The sequence below is a fragment of the Geotrypetes seraphini genome, chromosome 4 (assembly GCF_902459505.1).
Source record: "Geotrypetes seraphini chromosome 4, aGeoSer1.1, whole genome shotgun sequence".
Taxonomy (NCBI): Eukaryota; Metazoa; Chordata; class Amphibia; order Gymnophiona; family Dermophiidae; genus Geotrypetes; species Geotrypetes seraphini.
The window spans coordinates 144,302,849-144,327,347 of record NC_047087.1 but is presented as its reverse complement, the minus strand read 5'-3'; the positions used below and the strand labels follow the sequence as shown (position 1 = coordinate 144,327,347).

Genomic DNA, 24,499 nt, shown 5'->3' with positions numbered 1-24,499 from the left:
TATCAGCGTCTGTGGGTCTAATGTACTCTTTGTGTAACACTTCCAAGGAGAGTAAATGTAGTTAAGCTTGGGTTCGTCGATAAGTCGAGCTCCCCACTTGATAAAAACACCCCGCAAAACAGATTTTAAGGCATCCCATAGGATCCCATCTGATACCTCCCCCGTATCATTAAACTATACTGTGGAGAATCTCCTCTTCCACCTCTGGGACATTAAATAAAGAATCATTAAGCCTCCAATAGCAGTTTTTTCCCCCTGATATCACTCCGGTACTTTCCACCCATACTGGAGCATGATCGGATACCTGAATACTCCTAATCTCGGCCTTCCTAACCTTTCCCCATTGATTCCTCATGAACCCAAAGTCCATCTATCCTAGTATAGGTTTGTTGCACATGAGAGTAATAGGTATAATTGCGCTGGGTCCTATGCAGAAGGTGCCAACAATCTATCAACCCCAAAGAGTGCATAAACGTTTGAAAGACCTGGGTATGCCCCCCTTATTGAATCTCTACCTCCTTTAGAGCAGTGGTTCCCAACCCTGTCCTGGAGGAACACCAGGCCAATTGGGTTTTCAGGCTAGCCCTATTGAATATGCATGAAGCAAATTTGCATGCCTATCACTTCCATCATATGCAAATCTCTCTCATGCATATTCATTAGGGCTAGCCTGAAAACCCGATTGGCTTGGTGTTCCTCCAGGACAGGGTTGGGAATCACTGCTTTAAAGTGATCTAATCATCCATCTGAAAACATATTAAAATCTCCCCCTAAAATTATCATCCCCTTAAGAAATAACAGCTCAAGCTGTAATGAACGATAAAATTCAATTTGGGCAGTATTAGGGCCATAGATGTTCACTATTGTCACTCTTTGTCCCTGTAAGGTCCTCTCAGTACCAAGCATCTCCCCAAAGGGTCTCGATATACCTGTTCTACAACCAAACCCAAACCCTTCTTTACCAAGATTGCAATCCCTCCTTTTTTTCTAGCGGAATCTTGCCCTTGATGTGCCCAAACATGTTCAAATGATGGATTCTCAAAAAATCTTGCATCCCTGGGCCTTAGATGGGTCTCTTGAAGTAGACAAATATCCCATCTTATTCTCTTCAATTCCCGAAAAACAATACTCCTTTTCCCAGGACTATTCATCCCATTGATATTCCAAGATCCAATCCTAAGCATATCTTTCTGGAGTCCCACCCTCCTATTCCCCCTATCTCCAACTTCCCCACAAATCCCCCCTCCCTTCCTCCGCCCCATACATACCGATCTAGGCAATGCCAAACCAGCCATCGAGAAAGAATGAAGTCTCCCCCAAAAGGCTACTATCCCCATATACTTCCCAATCATAACCACTCTTTAAAACCATAACAACATTTTCTCACCCTAATCCCAAATATTACATACATTTCTCTCATACCAAATACTCGAAACATCTATCGCAGATATAACCCACACTAATCTTCCACATCCCTTCTCCAATTACACTCATTCATCTTTCTTCCAAACATTCATAAGAACAAACCCCCCAAAACTTCAAATTAAAAAAATCATCAACTAGTCTGAAAGACCCCCAAAAAAGAAGTCTAACGCTATCTGTATTCCAATCTCATTGTTCATTTCTCTGAAGGTGGCAATTTCTTAGTCGACCGAGTAACCATGCACGAGATTCCCTGTTTTCCCTGGTTTCCACTGGTTTCCCTGTTTTCTTTAAAGTCACTCCAGTTGAAACATTAGGCAGATTATTACAACTCATATCTTTCAGAGCAGTTCATGCGTCTTCCACTGTATCTACTCTGTGTGACTCTTCATTAAATAGTTAACCACATTCTAAAAGGGAACAGCCAACAATAATGGTGGCCCTCCGAGCGCAATACCCGAGTCACCTCACGAAAGGCCCTTCTCTTCTGTAAAGTCGTAGGAGCCAAATCTTGAAAAACTCCTACCACAATTCCATTCCACATAAATTGCGGACACTTTCGGGCCGCTTGAAGAATTTTTTCTTTAAATAAGTAGTCTCCAAAGCACACAATAATGTCTTTTGGGGTACCTGATCTACTCACCCCTAAGCTACAGTGTGCTCTTAGAATAATAATATTGGCTATATTCCTAGGCTCTTCGGGCCTCCATAGCTGGCTGCAAAAATCTTTCACCACTTCCATACAGTTTTTATATTGATCAGATTCAGGTACCCCTTTAAAACGCAAATTATTTCTCCTGGACCTATTATCTAAGTCCTCAATTTGCGTTTGTAAGTCTGCAAACTCCTTTACTTGCTGGGACATTGCTGTCTTGGTTTCCTTAATCTCTCCTTCCAGCAGTAATACGTGGTGTTCGGAGGGCCTCAACCCGACCTCCCAGATCACTCACTTCCGCTCTGATTTCGGTGAGTGCTGTTTTAAGATCTTCTCTCACCCCTTTTATTTCCAATTTTAAATCCTGGAATCCAGCTTCCAAAATCATTTTCAAATCTGAAGCGTTATTTTCCGAGCCTGCTATTGCTGGTGATAGCTGAATCTGCCCTGGAGACACCATCTTAGGACTTGCTGCTGGGGACATAGACGCTTTCACTGTGTTTACCGCTCGTTATATCATTAAAGCGAAACTTGTCCAGTTTTTGATCACTCGCCATATAATCCACCCGCTGCTGCTCAATCAATCGGGGGTTCTGTCTCACTTAGGAAGTGTTTTAATCACTGTTAAGTGTTCTCCCCAGAAATTTTTTCCAGCCGGGTGGCATGAAAAAGTAGCCGGGTGGGGCGGGATGGGGAAATTTGGTGGTGGGGAAAATTAACCCCCTCTTTTACTAAGGTGCGCTAGCATTTTTAGCGCACACAAACGCCTGTGCTATGTGGGAAAACTAACACCAGCTCAATGCTGGCGTTAGCATCTAGCGCATGTGGTAATTCTCCGCACACTAACCGCACGCTAAAACCACTATTGTAACTTAGTAAAAGGAGCCCTAAATCTGTACTATTTTTATTAGTTAATTATTATTATTTTCCAATGCTCAATATGACTTACTTTTTTAAGGTTTGACACTTGTGCCAGAATATTTTTACTACATTTAAGAAGTCTTTCAAATGGTATAGAGGTTAAAAAAAGGGAAAGGCATTAATGAAGTCATTAGGTTCAATTTAGCCATTTATTTCTGCATGAATTTAAACAACTAAAAAAAAAAAAAAAGATAAATATAGCTGATCCAGTCATACAAGAAATGGCTCTACAGCAAGGGTGCCCACACTTTTTGGGCTTGCGAGCTACTTTTAAAATGACCAAGTCAAAATGATCTACCAACAATAAAATTTTTTTAAAAAACCCACAAAGCACACTGTACGCAGAGAAAATGTTAATTATCATATATATTCCGCAGGTTTTCAAAGAGGTCAAGGCAGATGATTTTATGCAATGTCACCTCAGGAACAACTATACAAAAATAGACAAATATACCTCCTCCCTTTTTACTAAATCACAATAGCGGTTTTTAGCGCAGGGAGATGCGCTGAATGCCCTGCACTGCTCTCGATGCTCATAGGCTCCCTGTGCTAAAAAACGCTATTGCGATTTAGTAAAAGGGGGCCATAGTGCAAAATATAGACAGCAGATATAGATTCTCAAAACAGACACCATTTTGATCACTAAATTGAAAATAAAATCATTTCTCCCACAAGTGGACATGCTTAGTTAACGTCAGCTCCATGGCTGCTTTAACTGTAAGGCGCCTGAATCTAAGGCTATATGCTATATTCTATCATTCTGTAATGGAACCTGGGAGCCCATTCACTGCTATAGAATAGGCGTTCCCTGTACAGTCTCAGGGTGCCACTTGGAGAATTGCCCCTTATTTTTTTTTTAAGGATTATAAAAACAGAAGCAATAATGTGAAAAACAAAACCCAGCCTTAAAACAGGCTGAATTAATTTGTGAACCATTATTTAAAGGATACTCAGAAAAAATATTGTTTCCCTTAACTTAAATGAAATAAACATATTCCTATCCATCATTTGACTATAGCTAAGTGCAAAAGAACCTCATAGAGCTGCAGTGAAATAGAAAAGTGATTTCGTTTTACTGTAATTTCTGCATTAAGTGGATTTGCACACCCCAAACTCCTTAAATCCTGATGCACTTCTAGCTTTTCCTGTATCAGACTTTGCAAGATTAATAAATGGAGCATCCTTCTGCCTGCCAGTTAAAGGATGAAAAACAAATGACTAAAGTTCAAATCACAGCTTGACTAAACTTGAACTTTTTTGATTTCATTCTTCCTGGCTGACCACTTTATCTTCCACAATAGGCACCAAGGTTGCTTGGATCAGAGCTTTAAAAGAGCAAACAGAATCGGGTCCGATGTCCGTGCGTTTGTTTTTCTCGAATGGTATACCACTACATTTGCTGCTTTTACTTGCTTCGGGCCTTCGTCGTTGCCAGAACCTGCCTACTTTCTGTTTCCGCGAAGGCAGGACCCGGCAGCGAGGAAGGCCCGAAGCAAGTAAAAGCAGCAAGTTGTAACCTTCCCTCCAGGGCTCTATCGTGTGCATGCTGGCTTCCCTTTTCTTCCCTCTGAAACCAGAAGTAGCATCCCAAGATGGGGGGGAAGAGAAGGGAAGCCAGCACGCACACGATAGAGCCCCGGAGAGAAGCTTACAACTTGCTGCTTTTACTTGCTTCGGGCCTTCCTCACTGCCGGGTCCTGCCTTCGCGGAAACAGAAAGTAGGCAGGTCCCGGCAACGAGGAAGGCCAGAAGCAAGTAAAAGCATGCTGGCAAAAAAAAAAAAAGGCAGGCGTCAAACAAAATTTTCGGCGGCAAGTCAGCCCGGGAAGGAGCATCGGCGGCAGCAGCAGGAGCAGGATTAGCTGGGTGGTCATCTAAATCATCCGGGCACAGCACCCGGCTGTAAAGCCCTGGGGAGAACACTGCTGTTGTTTTCAAGCCCCATCGGAGCTCGAAAATCACTCTGCCATTTGGTAGAGCGGCGTCACTTCCTCCAGGTCTTAGGGCCTTAATCGTTTTGAATTTGTTTATCATGAGCAGAATTGATAATGCAATGGGGAGTTCCCCGTACCCCCCCCCCCCCCTCTCTCCTTTTGTTTCCTGTTTTTGCTGTAGATCTATCTGGCTTGGTAACTGACTGATCTTAAGGATGTGTCATAAGAACATAAGAATTGCCGCTGCTGGGTCAGACCAGTGGTCCATCGTGCCCAGCAGTCCGCTCCCGCGGTGGCCCTTAGGTTAAAGACCAGTGCCCTAACTAAGTCTAGCCTTACCTGCGTACATTCTGGTTTAGCAGGAACTTGTCTAACTTCATTTTGAATCCCTGGAGTGTGTTTTCCCCTTTAATAGCCTCTGGAAGAGCATTCCAGTTTTCTACCACTCTGGGTGAAGAAAAACTTTGTACGGGATCTATCCCAGGAGATGTCTACAGGAAAAGGGGTTAGATTGTTTTGAGTTCTCTACAATTCAGGTCTGGAAGGGATTGATAACTCTACTGTTCAGACTACAGAGGATTTACAAGAAAGAAGATTAACAGAGGTAAATTAAAAATAAATAAATTTAAATTGAATCAGGTTGGGCAGACTGGATGGACCATTCGGGTCTTTATCTGCCGTCATCTACTATGTTACTATGTAAGAAACCTAATCTTTTGATCCACACATATCACCTCTCATCTAGATTACTGCAACTTGCTTCTCAAATGTTTTCCACTAAACCTCTCCCTTTCAATCTCTTAAATTCTGCTGCACGACTTATATTCTGGTAGTCACTTTGCTCACATAACCCTCTCCTCAAGTCGCTTCATTGGCTCCCTATCCATTTGTGCATACAGTTAAAACTCCTTTTATTGACTTACAAGTGCATTCACTCTGCAGCTCCTCAGTATCTCTCCTTATTTTCTCCAGGAGCCCTGTTCATTAGGGAAAGTCTTATCTATATCCCCTTCTCTACTTCCAACTTAAGACTGCATACCTTCTATCTTGTTGCACTGTATACCTGGAACGGACTGCTTTAGTCAATAAGTCAGGCTCCATCCCTGGCAGTATTCAAATCTAGGCTAAAACCCAATTTTTAAAGGCTGCTTTTAACCCAAAATTCCCACTCACTTGTAAAAGTACCCATATCTTTTTATCATTCCTTCTGTAAGAACTTCCCTATTTGTCCTGTTTGTCTGTTTTAAATTAGATTGTAAGTTCTATTGAGCAGGGATTCTCTTACATGATTAATGTACAACACTGCTTATGTCTAGCAGTGCTCTAGAAATTAGTAGTACTAATGTTACTAACATCATTCTAGCTGCCCAAAGTGAAGTGTCATTTTATCAACCAAAACTTGTCACTTGAGTGTAGAAATACAATGTGTTCCATATTGGGAGGATATTAAAGGCACTGAAGCATAGCAGAAAATAAGCTAGCTCTTCTGAAGAATGCATATACTAATCATTTGTTTAATCTTTAAAGGTTTACAGCAGCACCACTGCAGATCCAAGGTTCAGGTCAAGGCTTCTCTTCATACAGTCCACAACAGCTTTTTTGGTTCCAGCAGGTGTATGCAAGGCAATACTATATGCAATAGTAAGTGTGTTTTCAGTCATCAAAACTGGATTACTTAAGTTGCTCTCATTATTCCAAAGTATTTTTGAAAAAGTACGGTAGTCATTTAATGTTTACTACTGGTAGTTTAGCATAGTATAAAATTCTTGTGTAGAGAAGGGATTTTGGATTTAGCTCTGAACTTTTTCAATTGCTCAGTTTAAATTACATTCAGGTGCAGTATCTTCCTGTTCCTGGTAGGCTTACCATCTATCTGTAAAGCAATAGAGGGTTAAGTGATTGACTTGCTCGGAATCGCAAGGAAGCTGTGGTTCCTAGTCCACTGCTCTTGCTTTTAGGCTAGTGCTCCATTCCCTTTGCTTGCCTTCATAAATAGTGACTTAGGGGGCAGGGGTGTATTGGTTTTAAACAGAATAGCTATTTAGATAAAACACCTATCATTTGAGGTTGATGTGCCACTGGAATGTATTCAGCTATTCTGTATAGATGTAGTGGGATGGAGGAATTAGTGTTCATTCAGACTTGTAGCTCAAAACTTCCAAAATGAACCCAGTTATTTTACTTTGTTTCCATATCCAGAATAAGGCTGTACTGGAAGTGCTCCAGTAAGAAACCTTGTCCTTTAGTTTGTAGAGATTCATTAAAATATCTGATTTTCTTTCTAGTTTAGCAGCTGCAGCAGCAGCTGCTGCTGCTACATTTGCCACCTCTCCTCAAAGAGCTCAGGAAATTCCTATGGTTCCAGCTGCTGCTCCACAAGCATTACCAAACCCTTTTCCTGCTAACCAGCCAGTCAACCCTGATGCTCCACCTCCAGGAAACCCAGGAGCCAATCAAAACCTGCGAATGAATGCACAAGGAGGACTAGTGGATGAAGAGGATGAGATAAATAGAGACTGGCTGGATTGGGTTTACACAGCAGCAAGGTTTTCTATCTTCCTTGGCATACTCTACTTCTATTCCAGTCTAAGCAGATTCATGATGGTGATGGGAGCCATGATACTTATGTACCTGTAAGTTTTTGGGTCAGGATTTTTCTCTTAAAATGAAAAACTGAAATTACAACTAAATACAGGTGTTGCATATTTCTCTGAATTCCAGTAGGAAAATGAATTTGCTTACTTGCTTACCTTTAAAGGGTTGTCGGCAGAAGGCACCCTTTGTTGCTGATAGAGCCTGAAACTGAAAATATTGAGGTAATAAGCTGATTTTAACTCTACTGTATAACCTCATTGTAGCATTTTGTCTTCCCATACCTTCATGTATTCTCCTTGAATGTCTTGCTTACTTTCAAATAACATGTACAGTGGTACCTCGTTTTACGAGTGCACCGGTTTGCAAGTGTTTTGCAAGACGAGCAAAACATTTGCAAACTTGGTGCCTCGTAAATCGAGCTTGCCTCGCTGTACGAGCGCCCCCCCGTGATCCGGCATCCCCCCCCAGCGATCCGGCATCCCCCCCGCTCGCGGTGCCCCCCCCACCGCGATCCTACTTCCCCCCCCTCCCCCCCCGAGCACATCAATGACACTTCCTTTACCCGACTTGGCACCAGTGCCGGTGGCTGAAGATCCTCCCTCTTCTGGCGCGGCCTGGGCTGGGCGGTGCGTCGGAGATCCTCCCTCTTCTGAGCTGGGCTGGGCTGGACTGGCTTAGAGCATTTGCGCATGCTCAAAGCCTTCTGGTCTCGCTCTCAATCTCGGAGAGAGCGAGACCAGAAGGCTTTGAGCATGCGCAAATGCTCTAAGCCAGTCCAGCCCAGCCCAGCTCAGAAGAGGGAGGATCTCCAATGCACCGCCCAGCCCAGGCCGCACCAGAAGAGGGAGGATTTTCAGGCACCGGCACTGGTGCCAAGTCGGGTAAAGGAAGTGTCATTGACGTGCTCGGGGGGAAGTAGGATCGCGGTGGAGGGGGGGGCAACGCGAGTGGGGGGAGGATGCCAGTTCGCAGGGGGAGGAAGCCGGATCGCGGGGAGGGGTTTGGAATAGCGTCGGATTCCTCAAAGGGGGGGAGAATGGAGCAGCGCCGGTAGCCTCGGGGGAGGAGGAGGTGGAACCAATCAAAGCAGTTTCCCTTACTTCCTATGGGGAAACTTGCTTTGATATTCGAGCAATTTGGTTTACGAGCATGCTTCTGGAATGAATTATGTTTGTAAACCAAGGTTCCACTGTAGTTCTTTTTTCCTTCTCTCCCTAGTGTTTTATAAGTTTGTCAATAGTCCTCCAAGACTTAGTTCTTGTTATGCGTTGTATTCCCTAAATTTTGTAATTTTAGTACTGTGTACATCGCTTAGAATTACGATTAAGCGATTAATCAAAATTTTATTAAACTTGAAACTTATAGAGCTGTAACCCATGCATATGTGGTGATTGTCTGTATCATGTGGGGCTGCCTAGGTGCTTTATAGAGCTTTAACTAGGAGCCACTTCCAGACAAGGCAGATAGATTTTGTGAGGATTGTGTAACCTGTCTTCTAAGAACCTCTGATAACATGCAAGCAGCTTGTTTATTTCTTCAAGAACAAGCAGCTTATTTGAGCCTCTGAGAACAAATGCAGGCTATCCACTGTTCAGTGGAAGATACTGCCCATCTAAGTTGAGGTATACATTTTTAGCAAAAAGCAATGCCCATTTTTTTTCTCCTAAGTCTATAGACTAGGGGTGCCCACACTTTTTGGGCTTGCGAGCTACTTTTAGAATGACCAAGTCAAAATGATCTTCCAACAATAAAATTTTTAAAAAAACACAAAGCACACTGTACACAGAGAAAATGTTAATTATCATTTATATTTTGGGTTTTTTCTTAAATCTTTATTGATTTTCAATTTAAATTTCAAGTATTACACTTGTACAGAAAGCAATAAAAGCATGGACATTAAATACAATATAAATGTAGCTCATAAGTTAATAGATTTTACTATTTATGCTCAAGTCCTCAACTTAGGATCCAAGAGTCAAAAAATGACGAAACATAAAGGAAAATACTAATAATTACACAAGAAACTGAAAGCTATAGCACTGAATTGAGGTCATCAGTAATCAAATTATAGGGATACAAAGGCTTTTCTAAAATCTAAATACACCACATTTAGTGCACTCCCTCTATCCAATTCTCTGGTCATCCAGTCAAAGAAATTGATCAAATTTATCTGACAAGATTACCTCTAGTGAATCCATGTTGCTTCTGGTATTCCAGAAAGTAAACCATGTGCCCCAAGGGGGGTTGAAACATGGTTCCTTTCATGGCTACAGGTGGTCTCACCATGTAGCAATGTGCTCCTACTCAGAGGTCTAGACAGGTTTAGGGACTCCAAACAACCTCAGGCATCAACACCCCACTCAGAAATTATTATAGAGTTCCAATGATGCCAGGTAAGAGCCCAGGCTTTCCCAAATAGGAGGAAGACTCTTGAAGTACAAAGGGCGAACAAGAAAAGGACCTGGTTGTACTGATAGGACCCTGAAACCGTCGGCACAATGCGTGGCAGCGACAAAGAAAGCAAATAGAATGTTACGCATGATAAAGAAAGGAATCACGAGAAGATTGGAGAAAGTTATAATGCTGCTTTATAGGGCAGTGGTCAGACCACACTTGGAATACTATGTCCAACATTGGTCTCCCAACCTAAAGAAGAATATAAAACTGCTGGAGAGGGTGCAGAGACAAGCAACGAAGCTAATAAAAGGTATGGAGAAATTGGAATACGAGGAACGACTTAAGAGACTGGGATTGTTCTCCCTTGAGAAAAGGAGACTGCTAGGGGATATGATCGAAACTTTCAAAATACTAAAAGGAATCGACAAATAGAGCAGGAAAAAAAATTATTTACAAGAGGACATGGACTGAAGCTAAGGGGAGACAAGTCCAGGATAAATATGAGGAAGTTCTTCTTTACGCAACGAGTGGTGGACACCTGGAATGCTCTCCCAGAGGAGGTTATTGCGGAATCCACCGTTCTAGGATTTAAAAGCAAACAAGATGCTATCTCCTTACAAGAGGCATAGAGGGATATGGGTGACTAAAATGATGCCAGGTGTACATCTGGCTTGGCCTCTGCATGTGCAGATTGTCGGACTTGATGGACCGAAGGTCTGATCCGGAGATGGCAGTTCTTATGTTCTTAAGAGGTCTTGGTGAGCATGTGTTCAGACAAATGGGTGCTGGATATCATTTGAGAGGGCTATAAGCTTAAATTTTTTTGCCATCTTTGGGATTTTGTAGATTCTCCAGCAGAAGACTGGAGAAAGCAGCCAAACTCAGAGTGATGGTAAAATGGCTTCTGGAGATGCAGGCCATTGAGTTGTTACCAGACGCAGAATTAGGCTTGGGGCAGATATTCATTGCACTTTATCCTGCCCAAGAGACTCAGATAATTGGAGGCTGAGGCACTATAGGTGCCAAGATTCCTAATGGAGACTCCATTTGGTGCTACCTTTGGTAGTACTGGGGAAAAGCCTCACTGGATTTGAGGCTACCTTACATATTCCCTTTTCCCTGGAACACAGTACTGGAGAGGCATTTTCAGTTTTTGGCACTCCCTTTTGGATTAGCAACAGTGTCTCGCACCTTTACAAAAGTGATGGTGGTAGTTGCAGCACATCTGAGCAAAACAGGATTCATGTTCATCCATACTTGGACGATTGGCAGATCAGATCCCTGTCCAAAGATGAAGGTTGCCAGGCAGTAGAACAAGTTGTCCAGTGGGGTTGGATTATCAATTTCTGGAAATCAACTGGATCTGGTCCAATCCCTAGAGTATCTGGGGATCCTTTGCCACACAGTAGAAGGCTGTATTTTCCTTCCAGAAGCACATAAACTGAATCTAAAATGCTAGATTTTGAAGATCCTGGCAAGAACAGCTCCTATAGACTGGCACTACCTACAGTTGCTGGGGTCCATAGTAGTGATCATAGACATGGTGCCTTGGGCAAAAGCTCACCTGCATCCTCTTCAGAATGCACTATTATCCCAATGGTCTTCACACAGATCTGCTACAGTGGCAGTTGCTCTAAACCAGTCTCTCAAACTTTCTCGAGCTGGAGCACACTAAAGGTAGTCGCATATGCGTGGCATCACATCGACATCCGTGCATGTGCAGAGGCCCTCCAGATGGGCCCTGAGATTCCAGTCGGGGACACCAGCAGGTAAGAGGGCCGGAGAGGAGAGGCACTGGCACAGCTGATTGCCTACAGCAGTGCTTCTCAACTACTTCAAGCTAAGTACCCCCTAAGTCTAACAAATATCATCTGAGTACCCCAACCACAGACCTCCTTAGGCCCACCCAAGCTCTGCCCCAGATCCCATTCCCTTTACTAATTGTAATGCAATTTTTTCCATTCATTTTTCATATACACACAGTATACACTGCAGATATAAATTCTCAAAACTGACGCAGTTCAATCACTTCCGGAGGCTGTTATAGGGGAAAACTCCCTCCAGGAATTCAAGGCAAAGATAGACAAAGTTCCTGCTGAACCAGAGCTTACGCAGGTAAGGCTAGACTCAGGACACTGGTCTTTGACCTAAGAGCCACCACAGGAGTGGACTGCTTGGCACAATTTACCACTGGTCTGACCCAGCAGTGGCAGTTTTTATGTTCTTATAAAATCATTTTACCTACTTGTGATCCTCTGCAGGCTGCTGTAATTAGCTTTAAAGGTGAGGCCGGGGAGAAGCGGGAGGATGCTAGAGAAAAGGGGAAAACATGCAGGCCTTCAGCAAATTGGGCAGCACTGACGCTGTACTGTGTGGGGAAGTCAGCTGGTAGGCACCTCTCAGTGTGCTGCAGCACACTTGGAGTCTCAGGAGGCACACAGTTTGACACATACTGCTCTAAACAATGAAAGCGCATCAGTCTGCGCTGGTGATGGAGACGCTGTCAAAGGGCTTACCTCTGCATTATCTCTTGAGAGATAACTGATGACAGTGCCAGTATATATAGCTGGGGAGGTCATGGCAAGGGCCACCCAGTTCAGGGCTGCTGGTTATCCCCTGAGAAACTGGTCCATCAACAGATTGGAACAGAGAACCGTTCACCTAATAATGCAAGACTTCAAAAAGTCTCGAAGGCAAAGCGGTCAAGGTTTCTTAGACAAGGCCATAGTGGTTTGTTCTCATGAGGTGCAGATGGTGAGCCTCTTGGGCCTTCGAGCTCAAATGGAGAAAGGGTCTTTAGCAAACAGGGAAAGCCTGCCTCAAAGGCATCCATCTCCAAATGGATTCCATATCACTATCTCATCTGCATACATTGGCTGTGATAAAACAGCCAACAATTCTTTAAAAACGCATTCTACCAGAGGCTTGGCCTCTTCATGGGCAGAATCCTGGGCAGTTTCACCCAAGGAGATCTCTAGAGCAGTTGCATGGTCCACCTATCCATACTTTCACAAAGTTCGAGTGGTTGTGAAAGCACAAATGGACACTACTTTTGGGTCCTTGGTGCTTGCAGCAGGCTCATCTGCCCTATCCTAGATTCACGACTGATTTGATATGTCCTACTTGTCAAGCCTACTGTTCCCTTTGTACTAGAAGAGAAGATTAGGTTCTTAACAATCTTCTTTCTAGTAGAAGGGTACAATATGTAGGTTTGACAGCCCACCCTGTCAGATGTTAACCTGCTTTCTGGCTCAGACACATATGGGTGTCTCCATATGCTTGTACTTTATTCAACAAGTAAGAAGTTATCCATTAGTACTATAGCGAAACCTTTGGGAGAGCCTATAGGGAGCTGCGTAAATGTTAGTGCTGGTTGCTTGCAGGTAGGTAACATGCTTGGTCCATTGGTTTAATTGTTATCCAAGGACAAGCAGGCAGGTATTCTCGCATATGGGTGACAGAGCCCGGATGCGGAGGCCTCGCAAGCAGACTTGCTTGAAGAAACTCGAAGTTTTAAGTTGCCCGCACCGCACATGCCTGAGTGCCTTCCCACCCAGCACAGGGCGCGTCTCTTCAGTTCTCCGTTTTCTGCGGAGCCGAGAAGTCTGTCTTTTACTCTCTGCGTTTAACTTCATTCACTTTGTGCCTTCTCTCAACCGCGGTTTGTGGGGGGTTTTCTTCACAAATCGCTGTTATTTTATTTCTTTTATTTTAGTTTAAAAAAAAAAAAATTTTCTTCTTCCGTTCGTTTTCTGGGACAGGCCGCTCGGCCGCAGCCCGATAGCTTCAACTTTGCGGCAGCCATTTTTCCGTTTATGTCCCGGCCTGCTACAGGCTTCAAGAGGTGTAGCAAGTGTCAGCGCGCGATCTCTCTTACGGACCATCACGGACACTGCCTCAAGTGCCTTAGGCTGAAACATCATCCTAGGTCGTGCCTGCCTTGCCAAACACTTCAGCCTCGTGCTTTCAAGAGTCGTTGCATTCTGGTGGACAAGCTTTTCGAGATGGAGTTTCCTACTGATCCCTCGACTTCCATCGAGGCTCCTTCTGCGCCTACTGCTTCCACCTCAAGCCTCATCAGACCTTCGTCATTTGCAGCGGCTCTTGCTTTGACATCATCTGCTGTATCTTCCCCTGTTTCCTCAGGTCAGATAGCTCAGCAGTCGGTTCCACCGGTGGTGATTAAAGTGTCCAAGACTCCTAAGTTGAAACACACTCACACTACCTTAAAGGAACCTCCAGCCAAAGCAGGTGGTCCGGTTTCAGATGCGGATCCATCCTTGCCGGCTTCTTTCCAGACCATGTTAGAGAAGCAGTTTATTCAGTTCCTTACTAATATGGGACCCAAACTGCTTCCTCTTATCCAGCCTGGGCATTCAGCAGACTCCCGCGAGGTCGAGCCGCTTCCTTTGCCCCAGTCTGAACTTACACACTCTTTGCAGGGAGCAGAGTCTCTGCGAGTGTCTGGTCTGCCATCCAAGCACGAAAAGCAAGGACCAGATTCTTTGCGAGTGCCTCAACGAGAATCCTCACACTCTAAACAAGGAGCAGAGTCTTTGAGAGTGCATCGAGGTTCCTCCACTAAGCCTCTGGAGCTTCGATCTCCAGCCTCTAGTCCTATTCATACATCGGCATCGGCTGCCTACGTCTCCGAGGCGAAATCTCCTCGATCCTCGAGATCTGGTTCCAAACACAGTTCTCACGACATTCGAGGCCTTCATCGAGGCATCCTTCCAGGCATCGTTCTTCTAAGGACAGACCATCTTCCTCGAAGCCTCGATCTACTCCAACCTCAACCAGACCACCGACTCCTCGTTCCAGGTCTCCGTCGCTGGTCCTCGAGGATGTTCCAGTCTCGATTGCCTTGTCCAAGTCACCAGGTTCCTTTGATGCCTTTTTTCCTGCCAAAGCTTCTTCTTCGACACAGGCTGCCTCGAGTCCTTCTCGAGGCAAAGCATTGACAGATCAGCTATCTTTCTCGTCTTTCCTGCGACAGATGGCTGTAGATTTGGATATTCAATTGGATACTGGCTCCAAGTATTCAGAGGAGTATCTAAAAGTTGTGCATCTTCCTCATCCTCCGGCAGAGTGTCTTAAGCTTCCACTTCATAAGCTTTTAAATCAGACTTTTGGTCGATGCATGAAAACACCTTTTTCCATACTGGCTGTTCCAGGAAAATTGGACTCTAGGTATAAAACTGTGCATCGCAAAGGGTTTGACAACTCACAGTTACCTCATCAATCTCTGCTTGTTGAATCCTCCTTGAAGAGGTCCCATCCTTCCAAGGTTTATGCCACAGTTCCTCCTGGAAGGGAAGGGAAAACTGGACAAATTCGGACGTCGCATCTACCAGAATGCTATGATGTCCTCTAAAGTCCTCAATTATAATTTTTATTTCATCACTTTCTTTGAATTTCTTCTTTCTCTTCTACCAAAGTTTTTGGCTTATTTGGATAACCAAATGCATTTTGAGTTTCAGGAAGTCATTGCTTCTCTCAATTACGTCTGCATCTCCTCCAATCATCTTATGATGCCTTTGAGTTGTCTGCCTGAGTGGCTGCTTGCTCTGTAGCTATGCGTCGTCTTGCCTGGCTTCGTACCATTGACATGGACTCTAACCTTCAAGACCGCTTAGCTAACATTCCTTGTGAGGGCAACGACCTCTTTGATGAATCCATCGAGGCAGCCACCAAGAAATTATCTGACCATGAAAAATCATTTGCTTCTATAGTCAGACCTAAACCAAAGCCAGCTCCTGCCAAGCCTGCACGCCCTGCTCTTATCTATCAAAGGCGTTTTGCTCCGAAGCCGGCTCCTTATACTCGCCCTCCTCTGGAAAAACAACAACCTCAGAAGCAACAGAAAACCCAACCTTCTGCTGCACCTAAGGCTTCTCAGCCTTTTTGACAGTGTACAACAGAGCATAACCTCCACCGTTCTGTCTCCTTTTCCCCCTATAGGAGGTTGTCTCCATTTTTACAACCGATGGACGATAATTACATCCGACCTCTGGGTGCTTACCATCATCAGGGAAGGATAATCTCTTCATTTCACTCAGGTTCCACCAGAGCTTCCTCCAAGAGTATCCTTCCAATCCATCCCAGACCGCCCTTCTTCTTCAGGAAGCTCAAGCTCTGCTTCGTCTCCATGCCATCGAACCAGTTCCCTTGGAACAGCAGAACAGGGGGTTTTACTCCTGTTACTTCCTTGTTCCGAAGAAGACGGGCGATCTGCGACCCATTCTGGATTTCAGGGCTCTCAACAAATTCCTAGTCAAAGAAAAGTTTCGAATGTTGTCCTTGGCATCCCTTTATCCCCTTCTCGAGCAGAACAACTGGTTATGCTCTCTGGATCTCAAGGAGGCCTACACTCATATCCCTATTCATCCAGCCTCCCGTCAATACCTCAGATTTCGGGTGGGGAATCTGCACTATCAATACAGAGTACTACCCTTCAGCCTGGCCTCGTCTCCCAGAGTGTTCACCAAGTGCCTGGTAGTGATAGCAGCAGCTCTAAGAAATCATGATCTTCAGGTATTTTCCTACCTCGATGACTGGCTCATGAAAGATTCCACATCTCAAGGGGTTATTGTAGCGACCCAACGGACTACCTGGTTCCCACAAAGTTTGGAATTCGAAATCAACTTTCCCAAATCTCAACTTCAGCCCTCTCAGAATCTATAATTCATTGGAACTGTTCTGGACACTATCCAACTCAGAGCATTCCTTCCCCAACAACATCTGGAAGCCCTTCTTTAACTCTGTCATACAGTGTCTTCCTGCTCTTCCATCTCAGCGAGACACATGATGGTACTTCTGGGTCACATGGCCTCCACAGTACACATGACTCCTTTTGCCAGACTTCACCTCAGAATTCCTCAGTGGACCCTGGCATCTCAATGGACGCAAGTTTGCGACCCTCCTTCTCGACACATTTCAGTCACTCCTTCCTTGAAGTCTCTCCGTTGGTGGATGCTCTCTTCCAATCTTTCCAGAGGCTTGCTTTTTCAAACGCCTACTCATCAGAAGGTCCTCACGACAGACTCTTCGACCTAAGCTTCGGGCGCTTATTTCAATGGTCTCCATACTCAAGGCCACTGGACCCATATGGATCGTCAATGTCACATAAATCAGTTGGGATTTTCAAGGCTCTCAACGCTTTTCAACATCTTCGTGACCAGGTAGTCCTCATCCAGACGGACAACCAAGTCGCTATGTATTATGTCAACAAACAGGGAGGGACGGGATCTGCCTCCATTTGTCAAGAAGCTCTGAAGGTTTGGGACTGGGCAATCCGCCACAACACCTTCCCCAAAGCTGTCTACATTCAAGGGGCGAAGAATTGCTTGGCGGACAACTTGAGTCGTCTACTGCAACCTCACAAATGGACTCTCCATTCCTTGCTTCTTCATCACATTTTTTTCACAGTGGGGAATACCTCAGATAGATCTCTTTGCGGCTCCCCACAACTTCAAACTGCTTCAGTTCTGCTCCAGGATTTATTCTCCTCACCGCCTTGAGGCAGATGCTTTTCTTCTGGAATGGACGAATCTCTTCTTCTACGCATTCCCTCTTTCTCAAGATTCTGGTCAAGTTGAAGAACGATAATGCCACCATGATTCTAAATGCTCCTCGGTTGCCAAGACAACCTTGGTACTCCCTTCTACTTCAACTCTGCTCCAGGGAGCCATACCTTCTACCAGTTTTTCCTTCTCTGCTTACACAGAGTCAAGGATCTCTACTTCATCCCAACCTGCAGTCTCTACACCTGACAGCTTGGTACCTCTTCAGTTTTCTCAATCTGTAAGAGACGTTTTAGAAGCTTCTAGAAAGCTTACAACTAGACAATGCTATCACCAAAAATGGACTAGATTTTCTACATGGTGTTTTTCTCATCATAAGAAGCCTCAGCATTCCTCCTTATCTTCTGTTTTGGATTATCTTTTGCACTTATCCAATTCTGGTCTCAAGTCTACATCTATATGAGTCCATCTCAGTGCAATTGCGGCTTTCCATCAGTCTATTGAAGGGAAACCCCTCCCTGCTCATCCGGTGGTTTCCAGATTCATGAAAGGACTTTTCAATGTCAAACCTCCTCTCAAACCGCCTCCTGTGGTTTGGGACCTCAATGTTGTCCTTACTCAACTCATGAAGCCTCCATTTGAACCAATTGATAAGGCTCATCTGAAGTATCTCACTTGGAAAGTGGTGTTTCTCGTTGTCCTCACTTCTGCTCGACGAGTCAGTGAGCTGCAAGCTTTAGTTACTGACCCACCATTCACGATGTTCCATCGTGACAAAATGGTTCTTCGTACTCATCCGAAATTCCTACCTAAAGTGGTCTCAGAATTTCATCTCAACCAATCCATCGTTCCAGTGTTTTTTCCAAAGCCTCATTCTCATCCTGGAGAATCAGCTCTTCATACTCTGGACTGTAAACGTGCTTTGGCCTTCTACTTGTAACGCACTAAACCACACTGAACTGCTCCTCAACTTTTTGTTTCCTTTGACCCAAATAAGTTGGGACATCCTATTTCTAAGCGTACCATCTTCAACTGGATGGCAGCTTGTATCTCTTTCTGCTATGCCCAGGCTGGATTACCCCTTCACAGTAAAGTCACTGCCCATAAAGTCAGAGCTATGGCAGCTTCGGTAGCTTTCCTCAGATCTACACCTATTGAGGAAATTTGCAAGGCTGCTATTTAATCCTCGGTTCATACCTTCATTTCTCACTATTGTCTGGATACTTTCTCCAGACGGGATGGACAGTTTGGCCAAACAGTATTACAAAATTTATTCTCCTAAATTGCTAACACTACCACCATCCCATTCTGGTTAGCTTGGAGCTCACCCATATGTGAGAATACCTGCCTGCTTGTCCTGGGATAAGGCACAGTTGCTTACTGTAAAAGATGTTATCCAGGGACAGCAGGCAGCTATTCTCGCAACCCACCCCCCTCCCCTGGTTGGCTTCTCTGCTAGCTATCTGAACTGAGGAGTCGCGCCCTGTGCTGGGCGGGCAGGCACTCGCGCATGCGCGGTGCTGGCGACTCGAAACTTCGAGTTTCTTCAAGCAAGTCTGCTTGCGAGGCGTCCACATCCGGGATCCGTCGATGACGTCACCCATAGGCGAGAATAGCTGCTTGCTGTCCCTGGATAACACCTGTTACGGTAAGTAACTGTGCTTTCTTGTAGAATAGAAAAGACTCCATCCTTTTAATATCTTTTTGAAGGTGTGGCCTCCGGAATTGTACACAATATTCTAAATGAGGTCTCACCAAAGCTTATACTGGGGCATCAATACCTCCTTTTTCCTACTGGCCATACCATGTAGTCCTCACCAGTATGATGAAGTTGCTGTTTGAACCATTGGCAGCTACTCATCTTAAATTTGTCATTTAGAAAGAGGTCTTCTTGATCTGGCACTTCTGCTCATCAAGTCAGTGAATTACAGGCATTTGTGAACTACCATTTACAGTATTTCATCACGATAAAGTTTCTTTGAACTTATCCTAAGTTCCTTCTGAAAGTTATTACGGAATTTCACCTGAATCCATTGTTCTACCTGTGTTCTTTCCAGAGCCTCATTCTCACCCTGGAGAAACTGCTCTTCATACAATGGATTGTAAACGTGTCTTGGCTTACTATATACAGAGGACTAAGCCACACAGGTCTTCACCTCAACTGTTTGTCTCTTTTGACCCTAACAGATTGGGTCTGCCTGTAACCAAACTATTTCTACATGGTTAGCAGTCTGCATTTCCTTTTGCTATGCTCAGGCTAGGCTGCAGCTTGAGGGTCATGTTATAGCACAAGGTCCGAGCTATGGCAGCATCAGTGGCTTTTTTTTTTTTTTTTTTCTACTCTCGTTGAAGATATTTGCAAAGCTTCTGCTCGGTCTTCACTTCACACATTTACATCTCACTACTCTCTAGAATCCTATTTCAGATGAGATGGTCGTTTTGGCCAAGAAGTCTTACAGAATTTCTTCCTAATAGCCAACTCTCCCACCATCCCATTCAGTAAGCTAGGGAGTCCCATGTTTGAGAATATAAACCAGTTACTTACTGTAACAGGTATCTGGGGAGAGCAGGCAGATATTCTCGCATCCCTCCCTTCTCCCCTGGTTGGCTTCTTAGCTCGTTTATGGCATTGAGGAACCGCAAGCTGATGTTGGGGCGGAAAGGCACTCATGCGTGCAGTTTTGAAGCTCCTTAAGAAGTTTAGTGACAGTACACTTCTAGTACTGTCCATACTGGCCTCCGTGGATGACATCGCACACATGAGAATATCTGCCTGCTGTCCCCAGATAACACCAGTAACTGTGCTTACTGGCAATCCAGACCTGCCATTAAATTTGGAGTGTAAGGCTGGCACTATTTTTTTTTCATTGGGCATCGCCCGACATGCTCATTTTAATACATTTCAAAATGATTTATCGGAGGCTTCTACAAAGCACAGAAAAGACCACAATTAGCTCATTTGTGCATCAGTAGCTGAAATAGCTCTAACCGGTTTAACATCGATCGTTAAAGGCATAGTAAGCTTAGAGCATTGGGGCCTAAGTAGTAATCGGGAACAGCAATACAAAGTTCAGCAGTGCAGTAGAAAAGATGAGATTTGATGCAGAAACAGAGATTATATGGCCTATCCAATCTGCTTATTTATTCCCACTGCCAAGCTCCTACAATCTTGTCTAATAGTTGGGGGTTTTTTTCCAGACACCATGCTGGATGGTTTCTATTTCAACGGCGACCAGTTCAACCTGTTGCAAATATTCCACCAGCTGCTGCAGCACCAAATCAGGACCAAAATAATAATTTACAGGTTAGTATCAAGAGCCTATTCTTGTTGTATTAACACAAGGGCTTTAATTTTTGACAGCAGTTCATGCTCTTCATAATGTTGGTTGTCTTCATTGGTGAATTGCAGCATGCCAACAGCATTAATGTAGTCATGATAAATATGGAATACCTTAAATTAAACTAAAGCTTGGATTGAAAGTGACTAAATTGAAGATGTGAAGGCTGATAAGATGCTTAAAGTAAATTGCTTTCAACTAATGTTTCAGTCACTAATTCTTACACTAGATTATGTAATTTTTTAGGGTCTTTGAAAGCAATTAGATAAGTTGCAGGCCATTCAGAATGCAGCAGCCAAGTTGATTCGGAGGGTGGGGTGTAAGACCATGCGATGTCTTGTCTGAGGTTGCCATTGCTAGCCAGAATTATTAATTTAGTTTTTTTACAATTCTTTATGGCTTAAGTCCTGCCTATCTGAAAGATTCTGTGGCAATATATAACCCCTCAAATTTATGATCTATCCATGATTTGAAACTAAATAACAGAAAAATGTCTATCAATTGATAGGTACAGAATAGACATTGGGTAAAAGGGTTGAACTATGGAAATCCTTTCCAGAGATTTGAGAGAGAACAAATTGTAGTAGTCTAACTTGAAAATGTGGCTATTTTACAAAGTAATTAAAATGTAATGAGGTGGTGATTAAGGGTGAAAGCTAAGGCTTAGTATTGGTGTCTAGGGCCTAGATTCTTAAACTGCGTTAAATGATGGGCTGCTATCACAGCCGTTCTGGTAGTGAATTTTAAAAAAAAAGTAAGTCATTCTCCAAAAAAGTCTCATGTAATTGAGGTTGGCGGAGAGTAGTGAAGACTTGCTAAATTTGCATGTGCCCATTGCTGGTGATAGTGATGGACACATGCAGGAAAAACCCCCAAACCCCAGAACACAACAGCGGAAGAGATGCCTACGCCTGCTGACAAGTGAACCCCCCCAGCAGCGGGAGAGAATGGGCATCACAACACCCCCCCTGCCTCTGACCCTCTGCCCCGTAACTTTAATTAGATGGCTGACTGGAGGGATGCCTACTCCCTCCGGCCAGTTGGCCTGCCTCTTCCAAAATGGGCTTTACCCTCCCCGGTGCATCCTGGCAGGGGCCTAAGGCTCTGATTGGCACAAGTTGTATTAGGCCCATCCCATAGGATTAAAAATTCCTCCATAGGAGAGGTGTTATACAATCTGGGCCAATCAGAGCCCCAGGCCCCTCAATGCACCAGGCAGGGGAAGGCCCATTTTGGAAGAGGTGGACCAGCTGGCCGAAGGGAGTAGGCATCCCTCCAGTCAGCCATCTAATTAAAGGTATGGGGAAGAGGGGTCAGAGGCAGGGGGGAGTGGGTATATCTCCCGCTGCAGGAGGAGGGTTGCTTGGCAGTGGGGGAGAGTGGGCATCTCTCCCACTGCAGGAGGGTGTTGTGTGGCAGCAGAAGAGAATGGGCATCTCCTGATGCTGGGGGGGGGGGGAGACACTTCTCAAAATGGCTTTTCTAGCAGTCTCTGACACTGCTATGCTGGGGTTTTAAACAGTGCTGTCACTGTACCAGCACCCCTGGATCAGTTGCTGATTTTTGTCACCAAAAGCAGACGCCGCTCTTGGAGAATGGCTCGGTGATTTTAAAGAATCCACCCAAATGCTCATTTTAATGTTGAAGTGCCCATTTGTGTGTCAAAGATTGCTAGAAACTTCACTAAAAACAGATGAGCCATTTTAATAATCTGCTGCTAAAATGCATGTAGGCTAAACTGTTGGAAAACATTTTTTCGATGGCATTAAACTTTTGAGAATCTGGGCCTAGGACAGAAGTACAGTATTTAAATTTTACATGTTAAGATGTCCCTTATATGGGGAACTCTTGACATTTTATTCTGTAATCCTGCTCTGAACTGATGGGCGGAATATAAATGTACTAAATTAAAATGGTAGTTTGTAACTGATTGAAAGGCACGCTCGTCTTTTTGAAGTAATCCTAATTGACCTATTTTCATTAACAGAATGGAAATGCAGGGGAGGACCAGGAAACGGAAACATCTAATGAAAGACCAGCTACATCTGAAACTAGATTACCAAGCCCTACATTTATTAAAACTGCCTGGGTTTTTTTTAAAACTTTCTTTGCATCACTAATACCAGAAGGCCCTCCTGGCATTGCTAACTGACTCCTTCATTAAACGTTGGATCATTCTAAAAATATGAAGCCACCAACTCACTCTAAGCCTGCAGTGAAGTATTTCAGCTGATCTAGTTATTAAATGGAAATGCTTTACTAAAGAGCAGTAGACTTCTTAGCCTACTGTGACTGAACCATTCCAAGGAGTTGGACTGAAACATGTATACTGAAGTCTACAGCTGAATATTCTTGGTATCATTAGGTGATGAGCTTCTGCGCACATTGGTCTATATTGCATTGTGCTTACTCTGTACAACAGACAGCATGTATTATATGCAAATGCTTGTATACACTATTATACATAGATGCAGAATTGTTCTGCTTATGCTATTTGATTCCTGTTGGAATGTTTTGAATGTAATTTTAAACTACACTGAGTGTAGTATCCCATAATCTTTGAAATTGCTAGATATGTTTTTTAGCAGGCCTTCGTAGAGTTGACTCTAAATGCCAGACTTTAAATTTTAAATGAAGGAACTATAAAAATCTAGAATCTTTGTGCAAGTCTTCCCAGTACTCATGTCGCATTATGTAGCCTTTTACCAAGTTATGTTTACAATAATAAATGACACACTGGCTATATGAAGCAGCACTGTGTTTGAGATTAATGTTTTGAAGTTTTCCAGGCTATACTACTTTGCATAGGCCCCACATTATGTAGCAGATTAAATTTTTTTTCTTAAAACTTAGTTTGTATTTGCTGACGTATGGCTCTAACACAGCAGCTCACTAAGCATGATCAAAATGAATAGCTAAACATTTTATATTCTTTCCGTCTTAACAGAAGCTGGAAAGAATTATTCAAAAGGAATTAAATGTCTATCTGCAAAATAGTTAACAAAATTGAGCTGAATGTGGGGAGGGGGAGGGGGTGGGAGTGGCATGAGATTTCAAGTTGGAAAATGGGCCAGATTGGGATCAGAAACCCATACAAAATGCATTTCTGTGAGAGTAGTTAGGTTCTAGAACAGGGGTGGGCAATTCCGGTCCTCAAGGGCCAGAATCCAATCGGGTTTTCAGGATTTCCCCAATGAATATGCGAATATGCATTGAAAGCAGTGCATGCAAATAGATCTCATGCATATTCATTGGGGAAATCCTGAAAACCCGATTGAATTCTGGCCTTCAAGGACCGGAGTTGCCCATGTCTGTTCTAGAAGAAACTACAATGAAAAAGATTAGGTTCTTTACCTTGTTAATCTTTTCTAGTAGATACTGTGTTTCCCTGAAAATAAGACAGTGACTTGTATTAATTTTATGCCCAAAAACACACTAGGTCTTATTTTCAGGGTATGTATATGATCATCTCTCCCTTCTCCTTCACTTGGGGGTAATGGTGGACATGACAATGAAGCCGGCGGCACAGTACGCAGCGGCCGCTAAGAAGGCAAATAGAATACTAGGCATAATCAAGAAGGGTATTACAACCAGAACGAAAGAAGTTATCCTGCCGTTGTATCGGGCGATGGTGCGTCTGCATCTGGAGTACTGTGTCCAATATTGGTCGCCATACCTTAAGAAGGATATGGCGATACTCGAGAGTTCAAAGGA

General features: G+C 43.9%; 1 protein-coding gene across 2 annotated transcripts in view; it reads left to right on the top strand.

The window, feature by feature from the left end:
• Positions 1-23,537, top strand: part of HERPUD1 (homocysteine inducible ER protein with ubiquitin like domain 1) — a 140,190-nt gene extending 116,653 nt beyond the window's left edge. For both annotated transcript variants that reach the window (XM_033943137.1, XM_033943136.1), the window contains 4 exons: positions 6,460-6,573; positions 7,218-7,565; positions 20,646-20,751; positions 22,773-23,537. In XM_033943137.1, coding sequence (XP_033799028.1) covers positions 6,460-6,573; positions 7,218-7,565; positions 20,646-20,751; positions 22,773-22,937 — 733 coding nt within the window. In that variant the 3' untranslated portion in view covers positions 22,938-23,537. The remainder of the gene's footprint in view (positions 1-6,459; positions 6,574-7,217; positions 7,566-20,645; positions 20,752-22,772) is intronic.
• Positions 23,538-24,499: the final 962 nt, after the last annotated feature.